Genomic DNA, 27188 nt, shown 5'->3' on the forward strand with positions numbered 1-27188 from the left:
TCATTTTCCGTGTCTTCTTTTCTCTATTCCCCTTCCCTCCGCTCTAGAGCGGTGCGTTTGCCTCCTGGGGCGTGATTGCATACTGAAGGACAACTTACAGAAATATCTGTTTATTTCTGCCCACAGCATTTTTGGAGACCTCGCAGAAAGGCACCCAGAAGACAATAAAGCAAAACCATCTGGGGCAATGCGAAAGCTGCGTAGAACAGACCAAGAGCCTGCAAGGTCACAGGTGACCTAGCGGGACAGGGAGCAGATGGCCCTGCTGGTCCAGCTCTACAGGCCACCTCAGCTTTCCATGCTCTCCATATACAACAAAGCCACAAGGCTTCCTAACACCACTCCCTCTCCATTGCAACCTTCGATCTCTGCTGAAGGATCCAACACTTCCCAAGAAAAGCACTGCTTCTTGGGACAGCTGACAGCGACAGGGGAAGAGGTTCAAGCAGATACAAATAAGTAGGTCTGTCTTGTCTAAGCAGGGTAGAACAAACTGCCACAACTGCCTGCGGTGGTACTGCTGACAGCAGCAAACGCGGTGCCAGGGCTAACAGGACACCCAGGTACTGAAGCAGTCACCTCTGTCAGGGTTTGTGAAAAAAGGCATTTTTCAAACTGACTTCCCGAGACATGCAGAAAGGAGCTCCGTGGCTTCAGGCGGTAGCACTGGTAATGCATCACGCAGTGTAAGTGTCAACTCCGTAAAAAGCACACGTGCCTTCCCTTGGCACTCTTGTATTCAAGTGCCATTCATAGCAGCACACGGGCAGAGTTATACGCCCGGCCACCCCAATTGGACCCCTGCTTGCTTCAAAGCACCGCTCGGTGACCTCCAGGAGCCAGCAAGGTAGGCTCTAGCTCAGAGCGAACGCCTCACTGCACTTCTTACCGACACCATTTCTGTAAGAGACATTGAAAGTAGTATATAAAACGCATTGCCTGAAGTCAAGGATGGAGTGCAAGAGCGGAGCGTATTTAAACTACTCCGTCTAACAGTTTCACATTGAACACAGACTGAATGCATGAGGTGACTTTGAAAAAGTCTTTGGTTGCTAGTCTTCCTAAAGTTGTCATATGATTAAGGAATGATTTTATTTTTTAGAAAAGCTCTAAGGAAGTTAAGCTCAATGACTGAGTTTGTTGAAAAATGCAAAAGCTGAACCAGCATCTCTTGGTACACATGCGGTGACAGCCCCGGTAGAGGGTTTATTGATACTTTCCTCTGCCACCTTAGACTGGTTCTAGACAATTTTACACGTGTACTAAAATATATTTTATTAAAGCAGGACAAGAGAAATAAATGAATGAGGACTAAGAGGAAATACCTATTTTTATTACCAAACAATGAAATTGATGCATTTAACTGTATTCATTTTTTTCTTGTCAAATTTTATCTTTTATTCACTCATCAAGAGCTAATAAGTTATATAAATCATAGTAGTTCTCATTTCGTTACTGAAGTAGTCAAGAAGATTTTTACTTATGTTTACGGTGACTCAGCAGCACATTAAATCTTTAGGAAGAGTGTATTGGTCTTCATCTTTCCACAAAGATTCTTCGTAAAAACGCTCCCTTTCTTGCTCAGGTTTCCATGAAACCTCTTCCACGTTATTCGCGTAGCATTGGGGTTCCTGGGCAGGTTCCGAATGCAGCCGTTTCAGGTGTGAAGGCACTCAAGGCTGTGCAGGTCCATCCGCACCCCGACACCCAGCCCAGGAGGCCGGCCAAGTGGCCACCATGCACCGCAGCCACCCCAACCCTTCCACCTCGCCGCTGCTCTTTAAGGAAGCCACGAATTACATTGAAGCTCGGTGCTGAAGGCAGGGGCAATGATTCCATTTGACAGGTGCTAAACCAAATACTTCTGTATTTAATTACGTTAAAAGATCGAGAAGGTTAAAACCATAAGCAAATGCACAGAACTTCTGTCAATGACAATGAACTGAGGCAGCAACATTGTCATCTCCATGCTTTAAACAGTGTCTAAAGCAACTTCTAAACACGTACAATTTGGGATACTCATGTAGAACTTAAACAGTGATTTTGTTTGCTTTACCTAGTACGAAGGGTTTTCAAACACTTCAGTAACTTATAACTAGTCCCACGGTTGCTGTTTTCCCATCTGCTTCTCATAAGCAGATGTTTTGCTTTGTATACCAATAATAGATTTTTTCCCCCAATAACAATGCAATCTAGTTTTCATGGTAACACACAAAAGCATTCTAGTCTTGCTCCTCTTCATCCCCATCCTCATCTTCATCCCCTTGATCTCCAGATTCAATATCGTCTTCATCTTCAACCTGAAATGAAGAAACATCTGTCGTGAGCAGTAGCATCCCTTACTCTGATCCAACCTTTTCCAGGCAAGACAAATGCTGTGGGAGCGACACTAAGCTTAAAGCTAACCTAAAATTATCAAGCTGTACACTTAGCTTTTCATAAAGGCAACCATCATCTTGTCATGTCACGTTATTTAACTTGGCTGCTAAGGATGGCTGACCCTGGGAACAGCAGCCTCCGTCCAGCACCATCCGTTCTGCCCCGTACTTCCCAGTAAGGGACTCCACACGTGCTTTGCCATACAGCTGGTGAAATAAAACCCGCTTTCTTCACCAGACAGGCTGAGGAGGAAAACCCAACTGTCCAGAGCCTTGCAATGCCACAAGTGAAGCTGCTAGTGTCTTCTAGGGTACTTTCTCCCTATTTAAGTCATTTACAAGTCAGACTGAAAGATTCCTTGGCTACACTTAGAGGATTTTCAGTACAAATGATGCCTCCACCCACTGCAGACTTTTTGGAACCACCCCGTAGGATTACAACACAGCCATCGTCTGCTTTCCAGCTGGCAGCCAGGATAAGCTGCAGCAAGGCCAGGCACACTGTCGGGTATCATTCCAGACGTACGTATGACAAGCAGTTCTCCTCACAGGAGTCTGGCGGGTACCTCTCAACATCCCTACGCTGAACACTTCTTTCAAGAGGCAGTTGTCATCTTCTACTGTTGGCTGCCAATATGAGTGCAGAAAGCAGCTCTGGCAGATCCAGCATCCCTCTGTTTACAGCGAGACGCCTCACCAGACTTACGGGATCAAGTACTGCCGTACCCAGACCGCTCAGGCCTGCCTCACACCCGAGAACTCACTGGAGCCATTGTTTTGCTTACCGGTACACCGAGATCCTTCAATTTGATCTTCAGTGCTGATAGTTTCTGATCCTGGTCAGCCAGAAGCACCAGAAGATCATCCTGTTCTTTCTTTGATTCTGCAACTTCTTGCTGGAGTTTACTCTTCTCATCTTGCAAGATAGCAACCGTACTACTGGATGAATCCAGGTGCTGTTTTAGGGATTCTTTTTCCTCAGAAAGGGCTTTGACTTCACTCTGGCAACAAGAAAAACCCCACAGCAGGTTACACCGTAAGCACAGGAGCAGTAGAAGCCTTGTTTCCTACAAACACATTCCACGCACTACCGGTAACATCTCCAATGCCACGGAGCACCCTGCGGCCTTGCTCCCACACACTTCCTTACCCAAACTCCCCTTATTGCCAACCAGGAGCAAGGCAGCTAGAAGTCTTACCCGTGGTTACCTTCCTCCCAGCCCAACTGGATTGTCCGTGCCAGAGTAAAACTATTTCCTAGGCTGTCCTTATCGGCTCTTTGAAGGCAGACAAGGCCTGCATTTCCCAAGGGAAAAACAAAGGAGGGAGATACATCCAGCCTCCCTCAGGCAGCCTGAAACACTGAAGATGCTGAGGAAACAAACCACCTCCACCCAAAGCCTTTCCTATGGTCGAAGTCCTCCTAACTGACGGCTGAGCATTCAGTGACTTGGTGTGGTGTTCATCCGCTACCAACCTTCAGCTCTCTTATTTCTTGCTGAAGCCGTCCCTCCAATTCAGAGCTGTTCGGGGCTGTTGAACCGCTGTCTCCTAACGCAGGATCTGCACTCGTATTCTGTGGACAAGAAATTCAGTGTCGGAGCACTGAACGCCTGGCATACGAAGACAGCAAGCTAAGACCTTACACAGTCACTGGCAGCATTTAAAAGGGTATTTTCTTCTCGCAGCATAGCCAAGGGGTGGTAGGTAGATACACGCTGCGCTGCAAGGCATCAGCAAACAGACCTGTGCTTCCTGGGGTCTCAGTAAACACCTACGCACGTGAGATTATTTCCTTTGATTAGGGTGCAAGCTTAAAACACTGATTAGTTGGTATTCATTTGTTTAAATACCAAGGTATTTTGTTAAAGTTTAAAAGCTTGTTAAAGGTGTTTGTTAAATACCATTGTTTAAATACCATTCGTTTGTTTAAAAATACCAAGGGCCTGTGGCCTCACAGAGCACTAACTTGACTGGAAGTCCCCTCCTTCCTCACGAAGGATTTGTCTAGGGATAAAACGCTGCCGAAATCACTTGGGGATGCGTATTCCTAAAACAAGCTTGGTTTAGGACAACAGCTACAGACAGCGTAAGCAGGAAAGTAAAGTCTTCAAGATGTAATCCCCCAAGAGAGAATAAGGAACTTTTTCACTGATACCGTTACTTGTAGCTTTTGATTCTCCAGCTGAAGCTTAGAGATTTCTGCAGACTGTAGTTGTACCTGAGTCCTGAGCATCTCTAATTCCTTTGGAAACAACGACAAAAACATACCTGAGTTAATTTGCCAAAGCAAGGTTCACATGAAATTCTTCTTAAGTCGAATGCTACCAGACTAACTGCTTCATACTAGCATACGTGAGCGGAAGGCTGCGTGTGTCTCAACGAGAGCACAGCAACCATTTCTATACAAGACCAAACCAGTCACAAACACGTACCATTTTCCGCCCCGCTCTCAGGAACTCTTTTCTGTGGAATGGCCCAGCCAAGGTGCCTGTCCCAGCCCCAGTCCTGTTCCATAAAGGCGTTTCACACCACCAGCATTCTCTACACGTGACCATTCTTAGTGCAGAAACCCAGTAGGACTTATCCATCCAGGCATTAGTAGTTCTCTAATCAGAGAAAGTCTGCTCGGTATTTTTTTGAGCAACAGCTACCTTGGATTACTGAATCTGCAGATATTAAACCACTTACTCTATGCCATACATCCAATATCTGTAAGCTTTCATATCAACATTTAAAGGTATGTTTTGCAACGGATAAACAGATTTTGCAAGTTTGAAGAATCAGCTGAAGTGTATTCTGCTGACTTGAGCCTGCTTAGCAGAAACAACCGGTTCATTTTTGGATGGATAATCTTGATGCTCCAAGAACGACTACCATCATCCCATAACAGTACACCATTGGAAACACCAACGTGCTCAGTAATCAACGCCCCTCCTGAAGTTTGACAAAGCTCTCATCCCATCCCGAGCTACCACTGTTCACCACAGCTCCGCTGAAACACCCCAGGTTCACCTTCTGTAGTTCATTATTGTGCTCCAAGCCACCAGATTTGCTGGTCTGTGAGGATTGCTCTGTTGTTCCCAGTTCCAACTGTGATGACTTCTGTAATGGCAAGAGGCAAATCAGCCATAGAAGCAGACAGACTAAACAGAGTCGTGTTGTCAGAACACAGAGTAAACCGTGTGCTTGCGCTATCAAAGTTCCCAGCAGAGAAGGTGCAAACAGGCTAAGAAATGCACATCATAAAGCTCTCCGATAAGAGAGAGCAGCTGGATGATCTCCTTTAAGGTGGATGCAAATGCCAATTCAGAATTCACCAATTCCACTGCAGAAGACATGCACAGAATCAAAGCAGCACACCTCATCCTGCCTTTCACCACACAGGCCACCATAGATACGTCTTAGGCGTTACCCCAACTGAGCTCTGAGGAAACGCTTACCATTTTTTCCCACCCAAAACATACTAAAACCCACTGACGCTGCAGTCCAGCAGGTCAGCTGCAACAAGTTACTCTGGGGAACACTGTGAAGCAGAAAAGACTCTGCTCAAGCCATGTCCCCCCGTGTTTCCTATCCTCAGCAAGCAATCGGTTACGATTGCCTGACTGCCATCACGCTGAGGACTTACACAGCTTAAGGCAAATTACAGCTGATAACAGGGACTGGAAGCCGCATGAAGTTCTGGTGGGACAGTTAGTGCTTACCAATTTTTCAATTGCAGAATCCTTTTCCCTTAACTGCCCTTGCAGCAATTCGTGCTTGTTTTTCCATTCTTCCAACTCCTCTTTCAGTTTGCTCACTTCTTCCACCTGAATGCCATTCATCTGAAACGTATCACTGTGGGAATTATGGTGCTGAGCGTCCTTTCCTAAAAGACAGAGTTTATAGCAAAGGTCACAAACACCAACACCCTTTTGAATTAAGCTTCAAGCACACCAATTACAGTATTTATTGCCCGTCCTCCTCTGGCCCCAGAGGGCAATACAAGCCATTCTAACTGAAGAACCAAAGCAGAGTATTTAAGAATTCTCTATCGAAAGCTGAATAAAGAGCCCAAGCACAAAGCAAGAACAATTTACACCTTACTCTCATTTTCAGTCTGTCCTCTCAGTTCTCACTGCGCTTTATCCCATAAGTTTAAAGGCACTTAAAGCAAAACCCAGTATTTTTAGATAACAAAGCAAAATCTGACACTTAAACGATACTGCTTGCGATGCTCAACATCAACTTGAAAAAAAAGAGTATTTTATATCTACGGGAAGTTTTGATATGCTGCAGGACATACAACAGCCTGCCTGAAGGGACAGAAGGCTGTCTGCTGGAGCTGTTCTGTGCCTTACCACAAATCACGTAAGATCTTTGCTCTAGCAAGATTATTATTTATTCTTCTTTCTGAAACTTACCTAGCTGTACTTTAAGGAGATTATATTGGTCCTTATGCTGTTGGATCTGCGACACTTGCTGCGTAACCGTTGCTTGGAGCTGCTCATTTTGAGATGTTAAAGTGTTAACTCGTTGTTTTAATTCTTCAAGCTCCTGGTCCTGTGAGAGGGGGGAAAAAAACGGCACTTGAAGTAATAACACTTTCAAATACAATAGTGTCAGGAAGGCAAATAAAGACGGACAAACCTGAACTCCACCATGACACGCTTCTGGTTAGTGACAGTGTCAGCGCTGCCTGTGGCAGATGAGCGGAAAAGCCTCACACAAACTTAGATAGCTATTCCTAGGAAAAGTGTCCCTAAATTTCACATGTACCCCTATATTCTGTGTCCATTCCAGATGCCTGAACTAAAAACACCTGCTTCAGTTCCCCATCAGCTATTTAAGTTAATTAGCTTTGCTCCTCTACTTTTCGGTCTCAGCCGTGGCAACAAAACGAGTGAGCTACCATTGGAAAAATAAAACGGAGAGTCCAACCGCAGCAGGTACGCCCAAAATTCACTGAGCAACTGCATTTCTTCATTCAGCCACATTCATCTGCCAGCTTTTCAGAGGTGAGAGCACAGAACCAACCATTACATCTGTTAGCCAAGGGCTGCAAGTTCTCCAGTTACTCACTTGAAAAAGAACACTTAGACACAGGACAGGAAAGCGCAGCTGTACCCCGGGAAAAGAATTAAACTTCACCAGTATGCTAAACACTGACGTTTCAGTTGAACAAGAATGTGGCGTTAAATGTTTTTAGAAGCATTCTTATATTGTTATATTTCTTGTTACTTGTTTTGGAACATCGGGTATCAAACTGCACCGCAGTGCCTCTGAAAGCCAGAGCAAACAGCTTCTGGAGACACAGGCAGAGCAACTCCCTCTTACCTGCTCTCTGATGACTTTCTTGTAGTGAGTCACAATGTTGTCATGCTGTTCCAGTGTCTTCTTGACCTCCTCCTCTTTTTTATCTTCCTCACTGGACTTGTAAATAGCTTTACTTATGACACCTGTCAAAAACATCTTCTGTCAACTAAAGCCCAGTTCACACATCTGTTTCGTCCTCAAAACCGTCTCACTGCGTTTAACTCACATCATGGCATTAGAAACTCAACCCACACTTTAAAAAAAGCAATTGTCACAACAAGAGCCAACAGCCATCTTTTTATATACCTAGATCATGTACTTCCACGAATCAAGCTTCTATGACCATCATATGTGCTCAATACTTTAGTCCCTAGGTGAGCAGAGGTCAATACACCTCTTGGCCAGTGTGGTAACTCGCAGCGTGCATTAAGAATCTTTTCACCTAAAAATATGAAGTTATCCAGTTAGTACAAGCCCCTGTTGCGGACTTGTACTGGGAGTACCTTTACTAAATACTTCAACCGCAAGCTTGGGCATACAAACACGGCTATTACCGTAACATGGTTTTCAGAATACTCTGTTTTGGTATCATCACACCACTTTGAAGAGGGTTACGTTCAGCACATTTGGTACTTCCGTCATCAGTTCATCACAAAAACTAAAGAAATGAGCATAGCATCTCACCTTCCAATTCCTTCACAAGCTTGGTAAATTCATGATCAAACATCATGTGGTCTGGGCTAGAGAAACTAGGCTGTGGTTTCTGAGCAGCTCTGGAATAAAGTTCGTGTTTGCTAATGAAGCCCAGCTTCTCAATGAAGTTCTCCCTGCCAATCCTCTTCTCAATCAGCTGCTTCAGCTTCTCTCTGAAAGGAAGAGGAAAATCAATCCCAGAGCAATGAACCCATCCTTCCCTCCAGGTGGTTTTTGCAGTTACAGCTCTGGTTATCCACCTCAAGTCTTAACCCCACTAGAAGCTTTGCACTGAAGATGCAATTTCTCAGTTGCCACTGCCATCTGTCCCCAGCCCAGGCACACACAGCGTGGGAGAACCTAGGCAAAACAGCCCGCTGCTTCGCCTAGCTAGAGGTGGGTCCGTTGTTTTTGCATCCCATAAGGAACACGCACAGAAAACATTCAACCGAGTATTCTCGACTGCAGCGCCTCAGTTGAAAGTGCCTCTTATACCACCAGGAGCCTTTCCCTCCAGCCCTCTCATTTCTCCATCATACTTACTTCCTGTAATTTTCAAGGGAATTGTCATTGTAGTAGATGGAAATGCCAAGCAAAAGCGCACACAGGCCTTGGACGAGCTGCTCCTCTTCTCCAAGGTTTTCAGCTATCTGCCCTGTGAGCTACGTCTCTTGTTAAGGATGTTTGAGATATTTCATAAGCACAATACATGTAACATACTTTTCCCTGTATAAATTCCCAGTTAAAATTATTTTCACACGTAAAGCCAAGCTTGATTAGGAAGTAGGCAAAATAGCTAATGAAACCCTCACAAAGCTAGCTTTTACTTTGAAGGATTTGGCTAATTAGTGGTTTCACTGACATTTCTTTCTCAGTAACTGTCCGCTCAACCAAAGAGACTGAGTTGTTCCAACACAGACTTTCAGTTTAGGTAAGGTGACAGTTCAGCCTTATGTACTTTAGTCAGATTTTTTTCCTGAAAAGCAAGCATAGAAATAAGCTTCAACATGAGTAGGAAGCATTCTTCGTACCTCTTGGGTATAAGCATAAGTCACACTAAAACATATCCACGGGCTTGTGGCAATAGGAACACGCTTTGCTGGCAGAGCGATGCGGCTTTCCGCTGCGCTGGAATTTACACCCGCGTCTTACAGACAGGTCAGCACACACAGAGCACTGTCAGCTGGTTCTGTCTCTCGCCCCAAGGCATCCCCTTTCATGTCATGGGGTATCCTGCAAACTGGTCTGGATTAAACATCTAACTTGAACACGAATAATCCAAGTAATTTCCAGGCAAACCGTTCCACTCCGCCAGCAGGCCAAGGATACAAAAGGTATATTGGCTGGGTTGTGAAGGAAGTGGGTGACAGCAATGGAGCAGTTGCTCAGCCAAGTGCAAAGCAACATCAGGAGCCCAACCCGCGTCTGTACTTTGCTGCCCTGAAAAGAAGGAAACCCCGCATCGTTACCTGTCCAGGCTGGAGGACAAGCACACCGACAAAAGCTGTGCCGACTCGCAACTCGCCCGCTGGCACCTCGTCATTTTCAAAACAAGTCACGTCCTTCAAAATACCCATTTGTTAGTTATACTGAACAGAGCTTTAGTGCTTTAATGAATCAAGTATTAAACCATTCCTATTTAACCGTTTTCAGAGCAAAACCAACAAGCAACGCAGATGTGAAATATGGCTTAATGCAAATTAGCACCGATATAAATTCATAACAAATTAGTTCTGCATTTATAATTAATACCAGGGTAACAGGAAGGAACACACATACAACCCCTGTAAAGAAGGAACAAGGCGTAAATTCAGGTAAGGATTCCCTGTCAGAAGAGATGCATCAACAAGACTTCCCCTGCTGACTAAAAATTGCCATGCGTTGCTAATATTACTTTCTAAGTCAAGAAAGATAATATCGGAGTGGCTTTTGGTTCAGACAATAGGCACATTAAGCCAGAATAAGCAATGCTAACTATTTGTTTCCGTTAACTAGGGAAAATCAGTTTTCATCTGCAAATCGACTGCCTTCTCCATTCTGTCCCCCTTGTCTTTGCTGCAGATACTGTGGGCACAGCAGCGTTGCGACAGGCAGACAGACAGACATCTCTTCGAACCACCAACAATCAGAAGGCAAAACGCTCCCCGCATGGAAAATGAAACTTCGCACAAGCACCTAATAAATTAGGCAAAGAAACTGGAAGCTATAGGCAAGTCTCTAAGGCAAGATGAGGCATATAGACTACTGGGATATCTTCACAAGGGGTCAAAAAAAATACACTGGAACAAACCATTCCAAGAATTGAGACAGTGGCAAGAGAGAGCAGTATTCATCAACAAAGGAAGAGTCTGTGCTTGAGAGTTATCTGCACTTGTGACACTGCACTTCCATCCTTGCCTCCGATAACCCCTGTGCTGTCGAGCTGAAGGCGGTGTTATTATTAACTGTAGCTAAGCATTAAAAAAGCCCCGCAAGGTCTTTGAATGAGCCAGTTCCAGTTTGCCCATCGAAACAGCCAGCGAGGAGCAGTCTGTCAAGGAGCTCTTCTGTAGCAGGCTCTCGGCTCCCCGAGCGCCACTGCGGACCACAAGACACTCAGGAACTGCATCTAGCAACGCGGGAAGAAAATACCAAGCTCTGAAGAGAAGGCCTTCAAGGACTGCCTGCTGAGGTGCTGTGATTTGCTGCAGTCTATCACCAACGCCGAGATGAAACCAACTCCTTAAAGGAGGAAAACACAGATTACCGATATCGAGACTGTGGCAGCCATCCCTAATGCTACACAGGTAGAAAAGGGAGCATCTGGTCCTTCTTCATCGTTATCATCGTCATTTCTTCCAAAGACCCAAGTGAAGTGTTGGAACAGCAGAGAACACAGCTGTCACCACCAGCTGCACAGCAGCTACCCGTTGTGTGTCACGGTGAGTACTACATGTCCTGCTACCAGTCTCTGCTCAGTCTTTGCTGTGGGTTTTGTGCAGCTTTGTCGTGACCCTGTCGTGCTCTTGTATTAACACGCAGGTTATCTTCCATGCTGCTACGCTTCTAGCTGAACGCCACAACTGGTTTCCACTCACCTAGACCTCACCGCGAGTTGCTTCGTCCCCACCAAACCCTAGTCTCCTCTTGCCCTCCCCTTTCCTCTGGACCAGCTCATTTAGCTTTCCCCGTCACCACTGTGCATCTCCCCTGCCCACCTTATACTTGGTAATTAGTTACTGATTTGTATGCAACACATTTTCGATCTCTGCTCACAAGGTGACATTTAATTCCAAGACAGGCTAATGCCAAGACATGTTTAAGAGATATTCACCACCACGTAGCAGTTTTACTTTTTATTACCAACTAGGTAAGCCAAGAACTCCATTCACACTGCATGTTTCGGCTGAAGCATGAGTTGAGACACAAGGTGACAAATCACAGGTCTTACAAGCTCATACAGACAATCCTCTGCCGCACCACATTGGTGTAATGAACTACAAGGGAACTGTCTCGTCAAGCAGTTTGGCTGAAGAACCTGCTGCCCACACAGGCCCCTCTTGCTATGCTGAAGCCTCTAGACAGGGGATGTGCTTCCTCACCGCCATCTCCCGCAACTACAGGGTCACTTAGGTTGAAAGGGATCCTGGACATCACGTAGGCTGTACACTGCTTTAGCACAAGAGCGCTGTAGAAGCACCAATTCTGCCCAAATCACTTCCATATTAGATGCATCGACAGCCTCACGACACTGCCAACTGTGTAACTTAACCTGCCCCAGAAACCCCTTGGCACAAAGACATCGGTCACGCCAACTTACTATTTGGCAAAAGATTGAGTCCCTTCTCCCCTAACTGAACTAAAAGAAATGCTTCAAACAAAACAAACAAGCAACACTAGAAACCCCTTCCCCTTCTCTTACATTTACAAATACTGGCTCTTTGCGTCCCAAGTTCATACACACAGGGGTAAGAATAACCCCTCTAACCGGCAGACTTGCCCTACAGCACGTTGCTACTAGAACACTCGGAGAAGCGTCACTGTTCTGCCAGAAACGTTACGTTACTTTTGCTCATGCGACCCGACATTTACAGCACGCGTTATCTGCTGGAAGCAGACGCAAACCAAATTTTTCTCAAGCGCTACATGCTATTTTGAGGTCAAGTTAATATGTTCTGCCTAGGGACTTCCGCACAGTCCGAAACGCCCTCTCTAAAAAAGAAACAGCGCACAGCAACCTCCGAGGCATACCGTGCTAACGCCTGCGGTGATAGATGGCAGCTCTCGGTGGCTGCTGCTCTACGGTTCAGGGCTGGCAACAATGCAGCCCCAGCCCTCGGGACAGCTGTGGTCCACGTGGTAAATAAAGCAGACAGTTCCACAGCAGCCAGAATTGTTTTTTCTGCCACTGATAACCAGCTTAACAGTGCTTTAAGTTACACAGCCGGCAAGTCAAACAACTCCCTTCAGGGGTCATTTGCTAGTAATGAGATCCCTGCTCCTCACAACCAGTAGCTCCAAGGTTAAAACCCTGCTGGTAAGTAGAACATATCAAGTGGCCGGAAGGCAGGTTAAACACAGTTTTTCTTTTAGCAGTCAGGAAATCAGCAGCATGTTCCCACTTCAGATCATACCAGCTGTTTGCTACAGGCCAGTCTGAGTAAACAGCATTTCCAAGGGTTTTCATTTTTCTTACAAGAAAGCGCATCTGTTGGGTGAACAGATGGTGAGCGAGTCCGCCCCACCGGAAAGAAAGCACCCGCGCTCCCCAAGATCTTTATCCCATAGTTTTGTGGAGCGCCCCCAGAGAACCCCCTGGAGACACAGAAAGAGCTCGTTATGCTAGGGAAAATCCCAAACCCAACGGCAACACAAAGCTGTAAGTGGAAACACGTCAAAAAGCAGTTAAAGAAAACCTCCCCAGCAAAACCCAAGACAAGAGGAAAAGGCCTGCTTTTGGCAAGGAAATGCCGAAGCTGTGCCAAAAAATACATACCCGTCTGTCGATCTTATCACCCTGCAAGTTACACACATATTACTTGAGAACCTTGAAGTGGAACACATTTCAGACACATCCCCCCAAAGTCTGAGTCCCTTGTATCATTTAAGGCTAAAGAGCCACAGGCAGTTTTACCGACTCAAATCTACCCTAGGCAAAAGTGCTGGGAAAAGGATAATAAGGAATATCGGCTACTTTCAGGTAAAGCAGATCTTAAAAAGTTCAAAATTCCAGCATTCTGCCATTATTCTCAAGTGCAGGAAAGTCTAACTGCTGCCAGAGTTATTGCGCCTTATTATTACAACCATTTGGGGAAAGGCTTTGTGTAACGGAAGGGAACGGCACCAGGGAGCGTGGGCTGGGAGGGGAAGTTCACTCGCTTGGCAATTGCAAAGCCAGGTGTATAAGAAGTTGAACAAGTTCAAAACAGCTTTTAGCTTTGAATCGCAAACCAAACAGCAATCGGCGCATGAGAGCCTGGTCATTTTGAGATGCTCCAGGTTAGCAGTTACAGGTTAAATACTAACCAGGCACCACTTCAACACCAAAAGGTGACTGGGGATCCTGCCAGTTTGCCTTGTCTTTTGCAAGTTTAAGCTCTGGATGCTTTAGGACCTTCTGCCTACTCCGCGTAGGCAACATCAAGCAGCAATTGCTGATGAAAAGGCAACATTCGCTGCTTTTCTTTTCCCCCCGAGGCAGACAGCGCTTTAAGCAAAGCTTAAAAACAGCCTGCAAAAGAGCGAGAATCCTCCTCCTCCTTAAGCCAGCCCTCCTGCCCTCCTGCCGGGCGGCTGCGCGGGAGCAGCGCTCTCCCTGGCTACCCGGGGGTTCACCCGAAGTCGGGGCGTACCTGCGAGAGGATGTTGGTGCACTGCTGCAGCAGCGACACCGGCGGGTTGCCAATGCTCGTCGCCAGCTGGACTCGCAGGAGCTGTTCTTTGAGAGTGGCGTTTTCCTGCAGCGCGTGGGCCAGGGCCACCGCCGCGCACCAGTTAGAGAGAGAGTCCGTGGAAAAGAGGCCCCCGCAGAGCAGCTGGCCAGCCGAGACGGAGTTACCTGTAGCTACCACAGCGGCCGAGAGGTACAAGGGAGATTAAAACAAGCCAGAACACCAGCAAAATTAAGACATCAACCTATCCGAAAATCAGAAAAATTATAGTGAAGTTTTAAAAGAAATCATAGGCCAAACCATCTCATCTGGATCAGAAACTTAATTGCAAGTAAATAACTTTGCAAAAGACATCAGTGGATGCCGTAAACGTTTGTGCAAGTTCACAACTCACTGCAGAGACGTTAGCTTTGCGTACCGTCAATGGTAGATGGCAGAAGCGTTGAAACGATTTCTCCTTGTCCTTTTTGGTTTTTGTATAAAAAGCACTGGAAACAATAGAGAACAGCACATCGCAGCACAAAAGGCTGCCTTTCGTTTACCATGGACATCAGAAGTACTACAATCGCAGGCCTGTTTGGAAAGAGAAAAACCGTTGGCACAAAGTTGCGAATGAAGACAACCGCAGACACAGAATTCGCGTCTTCCCCAGGTAAGGAAAGAGGCTTTTGCCTACTTCATTTATTACCATTTCAAACATTCGAGTAAACCCTCTGATTTTAATAGCGGTTAGTTAACACACAAGCCAGCAGATTCATTACACGTGACTGCAATGAGCTAGCGTTCCTCTGCAACGTTCTCATCTCCCGCCGCGTCCCCTGCTGCTCCCTGCGAGCTTCGCTGATGCTGTGGAAGATGCCTCATAAGGCCACTAACAACTCGTAACACCGAACGCTTTTTTTCCTCCCCTCACATTCAAACACTGGGAGTAAGGTTTCCTTGAACTAACACTTGTGGGTCCCCAGTCTGAGTAGATGTCAATTACCTGCCTATTTTCCTAGCCTCCCCGTCCTCGCGGAGGCCATTCTCTGACTGACAGCAGCAGCTTTTCCCAACCTAAGTATTTTTCAACTACTGCTCATTCACTTTTTCAGACACCATGTAACAAAAAAAAAAAAAAAAAAATCTGTTCTAGGCCTCATCTCTATGGAAACACAACTGACACTTTCACGCTCTAATACACCCAACGGGAACCTGAAGCGGTTGCTCTGTATCCTAATTTCGTAATTCCAAACTCTGAATGTAAACGAACCTCTGGATTAGATTGCCGCTGCCCATACCAATACATCATTACCTAACACAGTTAAACACTTTTCTTCCTCTACCTTGGTGGATTAGAAGGTGCATTTACAGAGGCAAAGTAGTCTTGATTCATCTGGCATCCTCGAATGACCTCTGATACAGTGTTGATGGTCTACAGAAAGGGCAGAGAAAAACATTAAATGGATAGTCACATGCGAGCCGTAATCTACTACCTAGATCACTCAAAATTATTCAAGAACACTTTCTGGTTGCAGAATATAATGTAAAAGACTATCTTACGCTTACACTGCCCACACAGGAAGCTGACATCTCTGGCATATGAAATTACTTTCTTTGCAAATATTACAATTCCAGTTTGTCTCTGCAGCAACCGATTACATCCCTGTAGCCTCCTGCTTTCACCCATTCGGTTGCCCCCATCCCTCCATCTGTTTGCTCCCTCTTACTTCTGTCAGGATATCAGCGGGAACTCCAGTTGCCATCAGGATTGTGCAGAGCTGCTGTAACAACCCGCAGTGAAACATCGCCTTCTGGCAGCTGCTGGTAGCACCAGGAGGGTTTGTGGGAGACACCAGTACCCGCACAAGCTAGGGGAAAAAAAGCAAGTTTCTACGTGAAGAGAGCCCAAAGCCTTCTGAAGCGAAGCACCAAACAAATTTACCCATTTGAAGTTTGGCCGTGAAATAGAACTGCTCCTAAAAATGGGTATAATGGCAAACTACAATTAAACAGCAGGTTCATCTCATTACTACGTACGGCCATTTAATTTTGAGTTCAGTGAAACCCTCTAACACCTTCAAATACCTGACTCCATTGCAGATGTTCCAACTAAGTGATGAGAAATCAAGCTGCAACTATTCTATTATTTGGCTCGTCATTTGCCACAACTACATTTCAGGAACTGACAAACTACCTTCACCATTGACATTCAGCTTCCACACAAAGTGCCGCAGAACAGGAAAAACTCATGTCACTTTTTGGAGGTGTGAGCAGAAGGGAAGACGCCCAACAATCAGTAATTATGAACCCAGAGTGGAGGCCGCTACTGGAACTCGGTCAATGCCCCATAACCATACATCAGTTCATACAGGAGGATTCTCTATACAGAACACCCCAAATTATGTATTTAACTCAAATCGCTGTTACGTTTGACGTTAGGTAAAATCAAGCTACACGACATTCCAGCCATTACAAATTCACAATTTGGCAACAGTATTTGTGCTGAAAGCAGTACATCCCATCCATGTCGGTAGCTAATTCTGAACTGAAGACAACGCGTGGATTTCGCAGTTAACTGTTACACTTATTCATTGCGAGGGAGCTGAAAAAGCGTCGGCATCAGTACTTCGGAGTTAGAGGAAGTGTTTTACCTGCAGCATTAGGTGAAGATTAGTTACTTTCTGCGCAGACCACCCACAGTTGTCGTCTCCAACTTCAAACCAAGGCTTCATACGCTGAATGTATGAACCTTCTTTGAAGAAATTCTGATTGGAATTATTATTCTTCAACAAGTTTTGCAATAGGAGGAGACAATCTTCCACTACTATTCCTGGTGAGACAAAAAACCGAAAGATTAATCAAAAGATAACACATGCAAAACTAAGTAGCTTCTCCATGCACTAAGTGTGTTCTAGATGGAACAGAGCACACGCTTACGAACTCTTCATTCTTAACAAACATTAGATTTGGATCAAGAACTGTGAAGCTCATGCATGAAAAAACAATCAAATGTCACTCTAAATAAAATACATCAATGTTGATCCAGGTATTTCCGAGGAAACTATAATTGTGTTTCTTCCACAAGTCTGAGGCAAAAATGTTATTTCCAAAGAATATAGAGTTTGTATGAGTTAATTGGGTAGGAATGGGAAGAGCTTCAAACAAAGCCTCACAACCACTTTGGGTCTGGAAGTATACCTGCTTCAGAGTCCAAGCACACCACTGTCTCTTCGTACTGTAAGCACTAAGATGAAGTTCCTCTTGAACCGCATCGTGATTCAAATGCAGCAATTAATTAATACCGCATTATACATTCATTCTCTTTAATCACTGGCCACGTCTTCAACTCAACTCAACGCCACTTTCTGGGTTATTTTGATGGAAAAGCAATTCTTAGAAATAGTCCTTACCATAAGCCAATTCAAACTGGACTCGACAGGAAGGAATAAGACATACTCCGTGCGCTTCTGCAAACACGCAGGCAGTGCCCGACTTGGGAGCGGGCGAACAGGGAGCGCCCAGCTGGCACAGTCCCCTTCCCACTCCTGCTGCCAACAGGGGCAATGGACACGTGGGAGGCGGGAAGCAGAGAACTCTCAGCACTTAGGAATTTACATACTAAGTCTCCTAAAATTATTAGCTGCCTAAAAATAGCACCTTGGAATCAACGGTTTGCTTAATCCTTCCATGCCAACATACGTGGAATAGTTCAGCTGGCAGAGAAGCATTTACTGCTCCTGCAGCCCACAAAAAGGTCACGGAACAGCAACCTCTCTTGTTACTGAAATAGATCCTGTAGCAAACTACGACTGGTGGTAAACTCATAATGTGTTGCTGATTAAAAAGAAAAAGTACCAAAGTGCCGCATCATTTTTGCTCATTTTTTTTTATCCTTTCCCATTCCCCCAACAGATAAATGAATTGGCAAGCTGACCAGAAAACTGAAGTTATTCGCGAGGCTGAAGAAAGTCAGCAAGCTGTAACTTCCAGCCGCCCCAAGCATCCAAGGATCTTGCAGGAGGAATGCAGATAAGCTTAACTCGGTAAGTGACAAACGCAGCGCACGTGTATCTGGCACTGCCATTCCAAGTGCATACATTCACAGACCTAAGCCAAGCAGGAACACACAAACTCATGCCGACGTGCTCAAGAGAAATTAAGTCATGTTTTAACCAAGTACCTCAAGACTAGTTTTCAAAAGATGCTGAAACCCTGCCTACTTGCTCGATTTCTTTTTGGTTTTTTTGTTACGACCAGGCTATATGTTTTGATCCTTCTACCCCCTGACCTAGCTCCGGTTCCAGACTAACCACAGCCTGTAAGCACGGTCACCTAATAGTCTCTGCAGAAGCACAAGACTATGATTAAACCTTAGACTTTTCTGTACCTCCATCACTGTTTCCTTCTTCTGTTATGATATCCAGAAGTCTCTCAAAGGCATTTTCGAAGGCAACGATCTTCTGTATGGCTGCGTTACTTCTTGTCAATTGCTGTAACAACAAGACTCCCTTGACAGGTGGGGAAGAAAAAAAAAGTAAACTTAGTTTTACTAGAACTGCATTGCTTTTCACAAGTCACAGCTCTTAAAGGTACCAAATCAGCAGCATAACTCTTGGCCAGAACCTCAGGACAGAACTGAGTGCCCCGCAACTCGTCACATCTACGGAAACCCCCACAGACACCACACAGTGTTCCCCTGGTGCCTCCCTGCACTTCAAAATAGAGACACAGCACTGTTAAAAAGGACACTAGGTGGCTATAGAGAAGAAAGAGGGAACCTGTAGAGTGCCCTTTGGTAGTTGGCAATTAGAGCACTTCCACATCTGATGAGCGAAGACGAAGAACCCAAGTGAACCTGACAGAAGGCCAAGAGAAAGATCAGCTAAGCTTCCAGGAAAACCCTACACAAGGGTCAACGTTTGCATTAAATACATAGTAACAGCTTGACTTTGTGATGTGAATTTTGGCAAGGCATCCAAAAGCCACCCAACTCACCCGAGGAATGAAACATTCCCTATTAGCTACCACAATGATTTCTTCAGGCGCATTTCTTTACGTTAATCCAAATTCTGCACAAGTACTAAGCAACTCAACTGACAGTTACTATTTAGTAAGGGGATAAACTGCCTCTGTTCTGTACTTACATCATTTCGTATAACCTCCCTAGAGTCCGCTAGTAAATCCATGAGCCTGGAAACACCTGCAAGAAACACATTTTTAAAAAAGCATTAAAAAGGTGCAGCTTTTTCATGCCGGAAGTCTTTAAAACACATGACTCGAGACTCCTCTAGCCCTCTGCCATGATAATTGCTGAGCTTCCAGCTTCAAGTTGATCAGCGATAACTCAACCACTTACCCATAGGGCTGACAAGAATTATCTGCTGCACTTGAGGTCCTTGCTGCTTTAGAAGAGATGTAAGTAGTTTCACTCCAGGCCAACGAACATGGAAATCAAATTCCTGCAAAGACAAAGAGGAGCACGTGAAGTAGTAAATTCCTCGGGATTGAGCTTTCTGTTCTAGACACCGGTTATGAACGGACAGCAAACAGACAATGAGTTTCACGTCCTGTCAATTTCTTTTTCCATCCATCCTATTACGGCACACAGCCAGCAAGTCTAAACTATCCTGTTCCATGGTTCTATTTTATTAGCACCAACCTGAACTCCCAGCAGTTTTCCTTTACTCCCTCTCTTCTGGGGTAGCTTTCCGAGCTACTTCTTCTTTCTAAAAACCAGTCAAGTCCGATCCTCCAGGGATCAGCCCATTGTTACCCAGACATCCAAGAGTCAAGAAAAGCAAGCCCTTTTGTATCTTCTTCATATTCCCAAAGACTAACAGCAGCTCCTCTTAAAATCGTGTCTTGTCAGCAAGAGAAAGCTCAACAACTACTAAGTCCACAGACAGACTTGACCAACCACAAGAAACCTTTGGGCTCCCCAGGTCAGCTCTAACTCCTTCCACAGCCGGGGGCCGGACCCTCACATCAGCCGAGTTCCCTCGCAGAGCTTTCGGTACTGCTCATACTGCTGCTTTTAAAGCCTCACCTTCAAATAAACCGGTAGATTGCTAATTTGGACAAGCAGTCTTATTTTAACTTTGTTCCTACTTCCAAGTGAAAACGGAGCACGTGTCATCCTTGTCTCAGCACCTGACCTACCTCAGGCACTGGCCAAGGTCAAGATCTCCACTCTACTTGCTGCAGAGCGGTGCAACTGATCCATTTTCTAGCCCAACAGGGTAGAAGGTTTATAAAGCTTTTTCTAAAACTGAGCCTAGCACAGGACAAACCCTGAATGGCATGATATTGTTAGCAAAAAGCACACTGAACTAAGGCATCTGCAGAGAAAAAGAGCGGATAATTTACAAGACACATCGCAGGCTTGCAGCTCTGCACAATACTATATACGTTTTTATCAAATGACACTTGCGTGTGCAATTCAGCAGTCACGCAGCTCCACCTATGGGTTTCACCTGTCTTTAGGAGAGATGTTTGCTGTATTCATCTTGCAGATCTCAGATTTGAATCAATAAAATTAACAGCACCCCGCTGCCGAGTAAGGCCCTAGATCCTGGATTTTCCTAAAATACATATTGCATTTATGCATCTCAGGAATATATCTACAAGTCAGCCTTCCACACTCACTAAATAGTTTTATAGGACTGTCAGCCGCAGGCAGCAGTTTCAGAAAGGTAATTTTACTAACTCACTAACCGTAGTCTACAAAACTGTGCTCCTGATTTGCATTTCCATTTACCAAGGCTGGAATTTGGCACTTGGGGATTAACCCTCAGATACACTGACAAACGTTTAATACTGCTGAAAGCACGACAGAAGTTCCATACGGGAAGAGCAGAACATCATCTTTTTACCGAAGATGGACTATGAAGGAAATGGAAAAAATAAAAAATAGAAGAAGTGATTCACATTGCTCTTTTTCTCTCAAGCACAATCATATTCTTAGCTTGGAAACAGGATTTTTAACAGTTGAGAAAAAAGAGGCAGTCCTTGAGAATAAAGCCGTTGGAAAACGAGTTAAGCACATCATGCTGATGGAAAGCAGTCGCCCTTTCTGCTTGAACTGCATCTCAACAGACATTACTACCCCATTATCATTTAATGATTACCTGAAAAATCATCCTTGTGCTAGTGACAACAGTTGCTATTCGCGGACCAATAGCTTTTACTGTTTCTAATGGAGTATCCAAAACCCTTTCAATGTTAGGCTGCTTTAAAAGCTGCACTAACAGCCTTCATCCCGTCCTCGCCCACCTCCAAGCCCCCATTCGCTATGTCCAAGAACACCTCACACTCGACAGGGGCTTGCCTAGGACGACAAAACCGGCTTCATCCATTAAAATAACCTCCCTGTACCGCAGCAGGCATCTCTCGCTATGGCCAGTAAGAGACTGGTACTCACCTCCACCAGGGCCAGCAGGAGCGTGACATTTTCTTGCTGTTTAATGAAAATCTCTGTGAACTGACTGCCCAGATCATCAACTTGTTTTGGCAAGTTTTCTTCTGTAATGGTAAAGAAACTATGTATTACAACACGGGATTGGAAGAACTTCAGGTAGTTGTGATACTTATTTTTACTAAAATAGGGCCACAAAAATGTTCAGAGTCATTGCTATCATGTTAATGGAATTATTTTCAAAACAAACACGCAAGCTTTGGACAAAATAGTAAACCTACATTACTCTAAACACAACTTTTATTGAGAAGTGTTTTGTTTTAAAAATAGGAGGGAACCAAGAATCTACCAAAACTCATTCCAGCATTAGAAGAAAAAAAAATCCTATTTCCATTGATCATATCCAACCGGATCGACAGTTCCCACCCCCCCAGTTGCCAGTTCCAGGTCTGACAGAGCACGCTCTTGAGTGAGCGGAGAATTCAGAGAGAAGGAGAGAACCCCCCCAGCAGCAGAGGAGCAGAAACCCTCTAAGCAGCCACGTCCACATGCAGCTGAACCGGGCCACTAGAGAGGTTCCTCATCAGGAACACGGAAAAGCAAAGCACATCCATAGGGAGAGGCTTGAAGCGAGAGATAAGGAATATAAACCATCTAAGGCTAAATGGCTCAAACGCCTCATTCATTTCTTTTGGTTTAGCAACAGAAGAGATCTAAATATCAGGCAAGGAGGCTAAGCTTGAAATAGATGAGCATCAAAACCTCTCAGTCTTGGAACGTGAATTAATTTCACAAGGGAAATGAAAAGCCACTCTGCTATTTACTCTTCAGTTGTGTAGAACTGGGGTAGCACCCGAATTTCATCTTACACAATTACTTCATGCATCACTGTTGCACAAACAAAAAATAAGAAAAAACACGCAAACAACAGCTCTGCACCATGGCTGTTTCTCTGGGCTGAGTGACAGCTTAGAGAGCTGTTTCACAAAACAACCCTACGTAGGTACTCCTGCAGGGCATGGTTACGGAACTTCGGCTGAAAAACTGAGGAAGAGTAACTCCAATTCAAAGGGAGTTGTTTTTATTGTAACTTCACTGTGGACAGGAAGAGAGGACATTTCGTTCAGCCCTCAGCTGCTCCGCAGTCGTCAAACACAGTCCTCTCAAGAGGGGCAGGAATTCAGTTTCACGTGACACCAGCCGCCACCCCATATGAAACGAGCCTCTCATCGAGTTTAAAGAACAGGTTGGTTCTTGGCTTGGTTGCTGCTTTCCTGCCTTCTCCCCGAAACCCCCGAGCTCCCCTGCCCAGGCTCTGCTCTGTGCCCCACGCTTCACCGCGGAGCCGCAGCAAAGGCGCCGCTGCTCGTCTTCGAAATGGGGTTGCCCTACAAATCACACAGACCTACATTCAGCGCTGCGACACCGTCCCACGCGAGCTGATGAAAACACGGGCATGGGAACACATGGCACAGAAAACAGCTGGTAAAGCCTCTGAATTTATCCAAAGGTCTGATTTGGTTGAGCAAAGGCAAAACCAGGATTTTTGCTCCTGCCTAGACTGCGGGATTCACAGCCTTATCCAGGAGTCACTAACAAGCCATTAACAACTGAGCAGCTATAAAATGGGTCAAAGACCACACATAATCTTCAAACTCCGGACCTTGTCAGGGGTATGGCAGAACAGAGGAACAAAAGACTCTACCATAAAAATTTGGTGCCAAGAAAACAATTTTAATTCCACCGACCCAATTCAAACTGTTGGCGACGGTGATTCACTGCAAGGTATCAGTTTATAAGATCTACTTTTTAAGGATTTCCAATCCAGGAAAGAGGTTTTTTGTTTGGCCTTTCAGCCGTCAGCGAGTAGCTGACCGTTTCTCTCATGTAGGATGGCTACATTTCTCCCTCGAAGCAGGTTTATCGGTAGGTAGCTTACAAGCGGGGAGAGAGAAGCAGCACCAGTCTGCTCTAAATTTTTAGCTGCAGAAATTATGAAACACTAACAAAAGATGACAAAAGGGAGGACAGACAGTGTGCAAAAATAACTCTAGCCCAGGCATGTGGCATCTAACAGTGTACGAGTCCGACAGTGAGCTCGCTGAAGACGAGGGGCTTGTCGAGTCTGGCTCACTCCTGGTTTAGGTGAACAAACAAAAACCGCAGGCAAGGCAACTCCCCAGAAGTCGAGTTGCTCACTCGCTGCTGTAGAATAAGAGGCAACTCCGCCGAGAATCCTACACGCGTTGCACGCACTAGAGCTTCCCGCAAACCAAGCAAAGCCCATACACCTAAACTTTTTTTCTTTTAAATAGGTGCTTAAGCCAAAATACTTCATTTTGAATTTTCCATGAGCTGCGACTGAACATCTTGTCCTTTACCCAAGCTCAGCTACAAATAGCAAATGTTTGAACTACGGATTCCTCCTAATCCCAGCTCCCATCCTCGCTCAAGTTCCGGGTGCTAAGGCAAAACCTGAGCAGTATACGCAGCTTACACAGTAATACACATAACTTATTCCAAAAGCTTGACTCTAGTTCAGGATGTATAAGATTCTTCTATAAAAGGGACATATTAAAGTTATCTTTTCTTTTTCCTCAACTCTTCCTTGTCCTATCAGTATTTCTTCTACTAAATTTAAAAAAGAGACCAAGAGGAGACAGACAGAAAGTAACAGGCAAAGTGAAACTGCATCTTCTACTGATGGGGGTACACCACAGATCTTGCAACCAGACTTCTACCCGTAATCACCCTTTAAATCTACCCTTTCACAGGGCTCAAGTAAAGAGAATGACTTCCATCTAGTAAGATTAGCTCTTAGTGACTGACTCACAAGCAGCACTGCAAAGTAGAACGTAATCTTAAAATAAACACGACATGCATTTTGATAAATTTAAAAAAGGAGAACACACAAAGCGTTAGTGGTAACTTACAGCAGAACTGCACACTGTATTTGAACATGCATCGCTTAAAAGAGACACTGTGAAGGATGCTCACGTGCAGCACTTGCGTGTGTGTCGGACTTCAGGGCTTCTTGCAAACAGAAACTGTTCACAAACCTTTGCCCGTCAAAGTCCTGCCAGTGCCGAAGCTGCGCACTTTCATGACATCCTAAACAAGAGTTGATCATCATTGCCGTCTCTGGAGATCTGCTGGCAATTCAGCATGCCCAAATCACATGAGAAATAAAATTGGCAAGATGCTCCGCTCCAAAGAAAACATGTAGAGCAGAATGCAAAAAGCTTTCGCTAAGCTCCAATGCAAGTCTTTACAGTGTCCTTTTTAAACGGCGGCAAGCGTTATGGGTGAGAGTGGCAACTAGGCCTAAAACAAAGTGCCATATTTGTATAAGTAAAGGTTCTTTTACCTTCAGAATCATCTGTCAGTGCAGAGAAAAGAAAAAGAAACAAGAGAAAGGTTTACAAGTTGAATAGCTTCCCCAACAGCACAACCAGTAGCAGCATAAGCTGAGATTTTCAAAGCAGCCGTCCTAGCTTTCTACGGTAGCAATTACTCCTTCCAGTAGTTCTTGTGGAAGTGGCCAAGCGAAGCAACCCCGTAACTCTTACAACACTGCTGATCGCACAAGCGTCACTCCAGTTTGTCAGCTCTTTGCTCTTCCTCAGAGACTGCTAATAACATACTTGTCAAGTCCATAATCGAGGCCACCACCAGGAACACGGATCCACCAGCAGTATAAAACTCTGGTCTTGTTCAAAACCTCTTTCATCAAGATCAGGCAACTGGATGAACGAGGAAAAGGGCGGCAAATAAGCCAAGCCACAGTTTGAGAGGTGCTTAAGGATAACATGTCACAGAAGGCTTTCAGCTTGCAAGTCTCTCGCAGCTACCCACGATGAGATACTCCACTGCAGAAGGCACCGTGACAGGACATAGTGCACAGCCTTACTGCCTGCAGCGTCTCTTTTAAGGCCTTACAGCCCTACAGCCAACTGCAGGCAGAAGCTGTGCCCATTCACAGGAGCATTCCCACTCCATTGCATGTAGTGGAAACTGAAAAACGAGGTACAAGTGCTGTCAGGGACTAGACTCTTCAGGTCCACGGCAAATGCAGGATGTTATGAACCCACATATATTCACTCATCTCCAAGTTATCCTTCTGCTCACACTGTGCTCATTTTTGCCCTAGACCTCTGATTATTATTTTTTTTGGACAAGTAGTATGATGGATTATCATGTTGATTCACCCAAAAGCAGAATGGATATCCTACAAGACTTTTTTCCTCTGGCAGAGTCACCTACCTGGCAGTTGCCTGCACGACTGTAACTGGCACCTGCTCTCCACTCTCCCCACTGATGGTGATGGAGGCAAGCATCTGACAGACATCGCTCTGATGAGGCCTCCTCCCAAGCTAGCACTCGCCCAGCCCTCAGCCAGATCCCATCCCCTTTCTCAAGTCTGTCCTTGATGCTAAAAACTGGGACGCTTGGACTGTCCTGCCTTCCGTACCATTCACCCTTCAAGAGCCCAAAATGCTTGTAAGCCACAGCTGGGTTATTGTCAGCAGCATCATCTGGCTCTTCTCCAGTCTGAGCACTCACGGCTCCGTTTCATGGATGTAGTTCTAAGAACGTTCCTCTTGCCCAAGCCTAATTTGGGATACTGCTGCCACTTTCTTCAGAGCACTGATGTCTCTGTGAAACATAGGGTTATTTTTAACAGCTGCAACCGTTTCACCGGCCTTTGAGACCAGTTTTTATGGCCTATCAAGAGAGGCCTTCAAACATAAAATAGCGGCAGGAGGAGCAGGGAGTTTGCGAGCCTGGCCACGTAGTGTCTGCTTCTCCAGATAACCATCCTGGGAAGGACAGGCAGAGTCTCTTTCTAAATTGCCACAGAAGGGCTGGAAAAGGTTTTCACACTTACATATAGCCACCTTATCATAGGTACCTGAGCTTTTCTCTCTCAATATCCCTGTTAAATCATCAGATAGCAGTATCCCATTTGACAGCAATAGCCAGCACTGCCCTTTCCCATTTACAAAAAACAATTAATTATCCCATTCCAACCTGGCTGCTGTTCACAGAATATAGTTTTTTAAATTAATAAGCAAGTCATTCAGTATTACTTTAATGCAAGTTGCATACAACAAGTTTTTTTTAGCACTGTCGTCACAGCTACACAATAAGAAAGCACGTCTCAGCATTAGTAAATCACAGGGTGTTACAGTTTATCATTTGAACAAAACCACAAGGAAAGCACCCCCCCATTAACACAGCTAGTACTGCCAAGCGCTTACCTTGCTCCTCCTCTTCTAGGTCATTCGATATTACATTGTAGAGAGTGTCCAAGGCATAGCCAATTATTTCAGAATCTGAACTGCAAACAAAAGAACCACTTTTCTTTAATAACTTATTTCCAACTACTCTTACAACATCGTTTTTCTGCACATGCAGCTCCCTTTGCAGCATTAGAGTGAGAGAGGGACTGACATTGACAGGCGTTTTGTAATACCATGTAACCATCAACCGCCCAGTCCCTGAATGGAGTCAGACTCCTTTGCCCAGTTCCACTCCCTCAGGTGACCCCAT

General features: G+C 45.2%; 1 protein-coding gene across 8 annotated transcripts in view; it reads right to left on the reverse strand.

The window, feature by feature from the left end:
• Window positions 1-1312: 1312 nt before the first annotated feature.
• The window catches only part of USO1 (USO1 vesicle transport factor), a 32692-nt gene continuing 6816 nt past the window's right edge, over window positions 1313-27188 (reverse strand). Inside the window, exons 4-26 of one of the 8 annotated variants that reach the window (XM_063335606.1) lie at window positions 26897-26976; window positions 25003-25014; window positions 21642-21742; window positions 19578-19680; window positions 19366-19421; window positions 18609-18729; window positions 16873-17051; window positions 15949-16089; window positions 15565-15653; window positions 14658-14812; window positions 14201-14406; window positions 13345-13365; window positions 9699-9809; window positions 8913-9031; window positions 8361-8542; window positions 7698-7819; window positions 6785-6923; window positions 6086-6249; window positions 5394-5483; window positions 4537-4623; window positions 3856-3954; window positions 3164-3379; window positions 1313-2300 (exon numbers count right to left, since the gene is read on the reverse strand). In XM_063335606.1, the coding sequence (XP_063191676.1) occupies window positions 2223-2300; window positions 3164-3379; window positions 3856-3954; window positions 4537-4623; window positions 5394-5483; window positions 6086-6249; window positions 6785-6923; window positions 7698-7819; window positions 8361-8542; window positions 8913-9031; window positions 9699-9809; window positions 13345-13365; window positions 14201-14406; window positions 14658-14812; window positions 15565-15653; window positions 15949-16089; window positions 16873-17051; window positions 18609-18729; window positions 19366-19421; window positions 19578-19680; window positions 21642-21742; window positions 25003-25014; window positions 26897-26976 (2671 nt within the window). In that variant the 3' untranslated portion in view covers window positions 1313-2222. Of the gene's footprint in view, window positions 2301-3163; window positions 3380-3855; window positions 3955-4536; window positions 4624-5393; window positions 5484-6085; window positions 6250-6784; window positions 6924-7697; window positions 7820-8360; window positions 8543-8912; window positions 9032-9698; window positions 9810-13344; window positions 13366-14200; window positions 14413-14657; window positions 14813-15564; window positions 15654-15948; window positions 16090-16872; window positions 17052-18608; window positions 18730-19365; window positions 19422-19577; window positions 19681-21641; window positions 21743-25002; window positions 25015-26896; window positions 26977-27188 lie in introns of all 8 variants that reach the window. The other 7 variants (XM_063335605.1, XM_063335609.1, XM_063335607.1 and 4 more) reach the window with 7 other exon arrangements.

This window comes from Chroicocephalus ridibundus, chromosome 5 (genome assembly GCF_963924245.1).
Source record: "Chroicocephalus ridibundus chromosome 5, bChrRid1.1, whole genome shotgun sequence".
Taxonomy (NCBI): Eukaryota; Metazoa; Chordata; class Aves; order Charadriiformes; family Laridae; genus Chroicocephalus; species Chroicocephalus ridibundus.